Below are 4,095 nucleotides of genomic sequence, written 5' to 3'. Positions count from 1 at the left end.
ATGAAGGTTCATTAGTACGGTTTTGTATTTCTCTGTAATGTAGCACAGTGTTAACAATGTTACTGATACTATTCTTTCTCACACCTTCAACTCAAACCACCAAAATATATCATTTAATAATTCAATTAATATCGTAAACATGTGGGCGACTAGTCGACTAATGGCCCTAAATGATGACTATTGGTCGACTAGGAGGGGGCAGCCCTACTTGCATTATGTTTTGATAGGCTGAATCAAATCTCTGTAAACATTATTTTGTCGAGTTTTCTTGTTACACTGAGTTTCAATCTTTTGAAACTTTTTCCCCATTTTCATAATACAACTTTATCCCATAGTAAACAGTGGCCACAAGTGACATAACAGGATAATGGTAAATGCTAAAATGTAGTGTAACAGTAGCACAAGCAGATGACATGCAACAAGTCAGCTGTCATACTAACTCGGTGATGAAAAATACCCCGTGATATCTATTCAGTGTTCAGGCCCACTCCTCTGGTGACCAGATGCTTATTGCAGTTGCAAATTGCAATAATGTGCAGCCCTCTGCCAGTGCCTTTGTGCCTGACTTGCACACAATAATACTGTGTGGGATCATGATGGCTTTTACTGATGTGAGTTTGTTGTTCTCTCAGCGTTTGACGTCATGATCTTATCTGTATCTGTGTGCCCATCTGTATGTGTAGGTTCAGTAAAGACAGTGGGGAGGAGGTGAACCCGTACGCGTACATGCCGTTCGGTCTCGGCCCTCGTAACTGCGTTGGGATGCGCTACGCTCTCCTCACCATGAAGATGGTTCTTGTCCGTCTCCTGCAGAGTTACACTGTGGAAACATGCAAAGACACCGTGGTAAGAAATAGCACTCCACCCACACTCATACTGTCACACTCTTCTGCTGTCATGTACCTGATTTTACATCTGTTTCTTCCTTTAGATCCCGCTGGAGTTTGACTGGAAGTTCCAGCCGATGAAGCCAGTAAAACTCCAGTTTGCTCGCAGACAACAGTAGTCAAAAAGGAAGCATCTCAGAGTACACCTTAATTATGAATTCCTATTGAAATCACTATTTTGTAGTTGTTTTAATGTGTTCTAACTACTGACAGGATGGCAGAGGTGGGGGATGACGTGACTCAAGTTACTGATAAAACACTCCACTTGACTTTGACTTGGTATCCATGACTTGAGACTTGAGTTTGACCTGCTCGGCTCACGTTTGGGGGACTTTGACAGTGTGTTATTATCTCCCCTGCTCTCTGACAGCAGCAGGTATGTTATGTGAGTGGTGTGTCGTTCATCCTGACCAGAGGGCTCGGAGCAGGAGAGGAAGTATTTAAATTGTTTAATCTAGCCGTCACGAGTCAGTTCATAGGAGGACCCAAATGCAGGCCAACAGGCAGAGTCTTAAACAAAACGAATGAAAGCAGAACAAAAAAACAAACTGAACAGGGATGAGCACAGGAAAAACGCAGGGATGAAGGCAGGAACGACCAGAGAGTGCACCCAGGAGGAACACAGGATCAACACAGAAAACTAATCACAAGAACGAGACACAGCTGGAGTAGGAGGACACAACCAGGGTGGAGCAAACAAGACTACTACGGAACAGGTGTGAAGGGACGACTCTGGGAACAGGGAGGGACTAACGAGCCAGGTGTGTCAGAAAACCGGCGGGAAAGCACACAAAGACAGGAAACAAAACCAGACACGACACATGAGGAGAGAATCTACAAAATAAGACAGGAAGCAGATTAAACATGAACGAACAACATGAACCAAGGAACACGAACAGAAACCTCCTCGACAAAGTCCATAGGATAACAGAATATGAACAAACCCAGGATCAGGACACTAGTAAAAGCAACTGCAAAGTCTTAATTTGTTAAGTAACCAGTAACTGAAGCTGTCAGATAAATGCAGTGGAGTAAAGGTAGACGGTGACATGACAAGAAAAGATTTGTACTGACAGTATCTGAGCTCGTGTGGTCGGTTACATTCCACCACCGCGTGCAGCTTATGTTACATCATCTTTATGAGTTTGTGAGCATGACTTGACTCGTGATGTGCTTGACTTATAGCAAGGACTTTAGACATGCTTATGACATGCACATGTGTGACTTACTCCCACCTCTGCAGGATGGCAAGTTTGTACAGAAAGTATTTATACTACCTAAACTCATAGACTTAGCATTTAAAGGGACAGTTCACCCTAAAATAAAATATATATATGTAATTTTCCTCTTACCTGTAGTGCTGTTTATCAGTCCAGATTTGTTTTGGTGTGAGTTGCTGAGTGTTGGAGATATCGGCCGTAGTCTGTCTGCCTGCCTTTGCTTTTACATAATAGAACCAGATGGCACTCGGCTTGTGGTGCTAAAAGCATCAAAAAATACACTTGGAAAAACTCAAAAGCAATGTCTCTTTCTAGAAGTCGTGACCTGGTTACCCAATAATCCACAGACCTTGTTGTGAGCAGTTACACGTAGGAAGTTACATCCGCAAACCGAATCAATGTGCAGAAGGAGTCCTGCATCTACTCATGGATGAGAGGAAAATATGTATTTTTGATTTGGGGGTGAACTGTCCTTTTAAAACTCAACGCACCTTTGCTACTGAAACATATTCATAAGAGACCTATTTGTAAGGGGCAGATTATAGAATATAAAACAACTTGATTCGAGCACCTATTTAGTTTAATTTTGCATTAGCTCTGCATCAGTGTAGAGGATTTTAATGCAAAAGTCTGTTAATTGACACACTTAACTGCACAAGCTTTGTAATCTAACAAAATTACAACCCACTTCATTGTCTGTCGCTGTATTATTGATGGGTATTTGTCTCCCCCTAGTGGCTGGTTTAGCTTCATCTGGGACACTCTGGTGACCAACTTTAATGAGTTTTAGTGTAACTTTTAAGACTTTACCTCTCATTATTTTAAAAAGAATGTCAAAATGGGATGTCAGATGCAAACATTTTTATCTAGTAATTGATTCACACTCAATTTTGAGTCCAATCAAGCTGCATGTTTCTGTAATGCGGCCCTAACAAACCAAAGTACCTGCAAAAACCACATGGACACTGGGAGTACATACAGACTTCACTAATAACGAGTCAGGGCCAAGAATCAAACTCACTGTCTCACTGAGACCGTGCATATAGAGAGGGGATTTGTTCTGTGGCCAACCTAAAATACAGTCTGAAACAGGGGTGTTAAACTCATTTTAGTTCACAGGCCACATAGAGCCCAATGTGGTCTCAAAGCAAAGTCATCCAGTGGGCCGGATTGGACCCTTTGGTGGGCCGGTTCTGGCCCCCGCTCCGTAGAATTTTCTCCATGTTCACTAAGGTTAAATGTTATCATCTGAAGTATACAGAAAATAAAATAACTGATGTTAGGGCAGAGACTGCGCATTACAGAGAGGGAGTACATTTCTGGCAGACTGAAAGGATGTCTACCTCACTATAACTTTTGTAGGAAAAGTAGAAACTTCTCCATATCCTTCAAGGTTATTAGCTTTGATATGTTGTCGCTAGAATCTAAGTATTTTCAAAATAAAATACTTGATGTTTGGGCAGAGCCTGTGCATTTTAGAGAGGAGAGTGGATATGGGACCAAAAATGCAGTCTGACAGAATGCACATGTTAAGTTTTGGACTGATTGAACCAACTAGATACAGTGTGTTGCTTAGAAAGCTTTACAGGTGCTCTGCTTTACCTCTGGATAGTTTTATGCTCAGCTAACCTGGCCGTCACCTTTGTATTTAATGAACAAATATAACATTTGTATTGATGTTCTTGTGTAACTCTCTGCAAGAATGCAAATAGGCGTATTTCCAACAAAAAGTGCACTCTAAGTGGCATCTAACCAATAAGGATGTCTTGTGTTATTCGGCAGTTAGGGATATGCTGCTGAAGCATCTGCCAACACCCCAACATATTTCCTGTGCAGGTGCAACTAAACTGCATGTGACAGGAAAAAACAACAATATACAAAATATACAAAACAGGGTTCATTAATCACCCAAATGCATTTTTCTGGGTTGAAATAAAGAGCAGCAGCACCAGTATCAAAACAGACAACAAGAGCAGGAGACACAGATT

At 41.6% G+C, this 4,095-nt stretch overlaps 1 protein-coding gene across 1 annotated transcript in view; it reads left to right on the top strand.

The window, feature by feature from the left end:
- LOC126406549 (cytochrome P450 3A40-like) overlaps nucleotides 1–2,804 on the top strand; it is a 28,320-nt gene extending 25,516 nt beyond the window's left edge. Inside the window, exons 12-13 of the mRNA XM_050070907.1 lie at nucleotides 684–846; nucleotides 932–2,804. Coding sequence (XP_049926864.1) covers nucleotides 684–846; nucleotides 932–1,006 — 238 coding nt within the window. The 3' untranslated portion in view covers nucleotides 1,007–2,804. The remainder of the gene's footprint in view (nucleotides 1–683; nucleotides 847–931) is intronic.
- The last annotated feature ends 1,291 nt before the right edge of the window (nucleotides 2,805–4,095 follow it).

The sequence above is a fragment of the Epinephelus moara genome, chromosome 19 (assembly GCF_006386435.1).
Source record: "Epinephelus moara isolate mb chromosome 19, YSFRI_EMoa_1.0, whole genome shotgun sequence".
Lineage (NCBI taxonomy): Eukaryota > Metazoa > Chordata > Actinopteri > Perciformes > Serranidae > Epinephelus > Epinephelus moara.
Note: the sequence above shows the minus strand (reverse complement) of the source record. Positions and strands in the feature narration are given on the sequence as shown.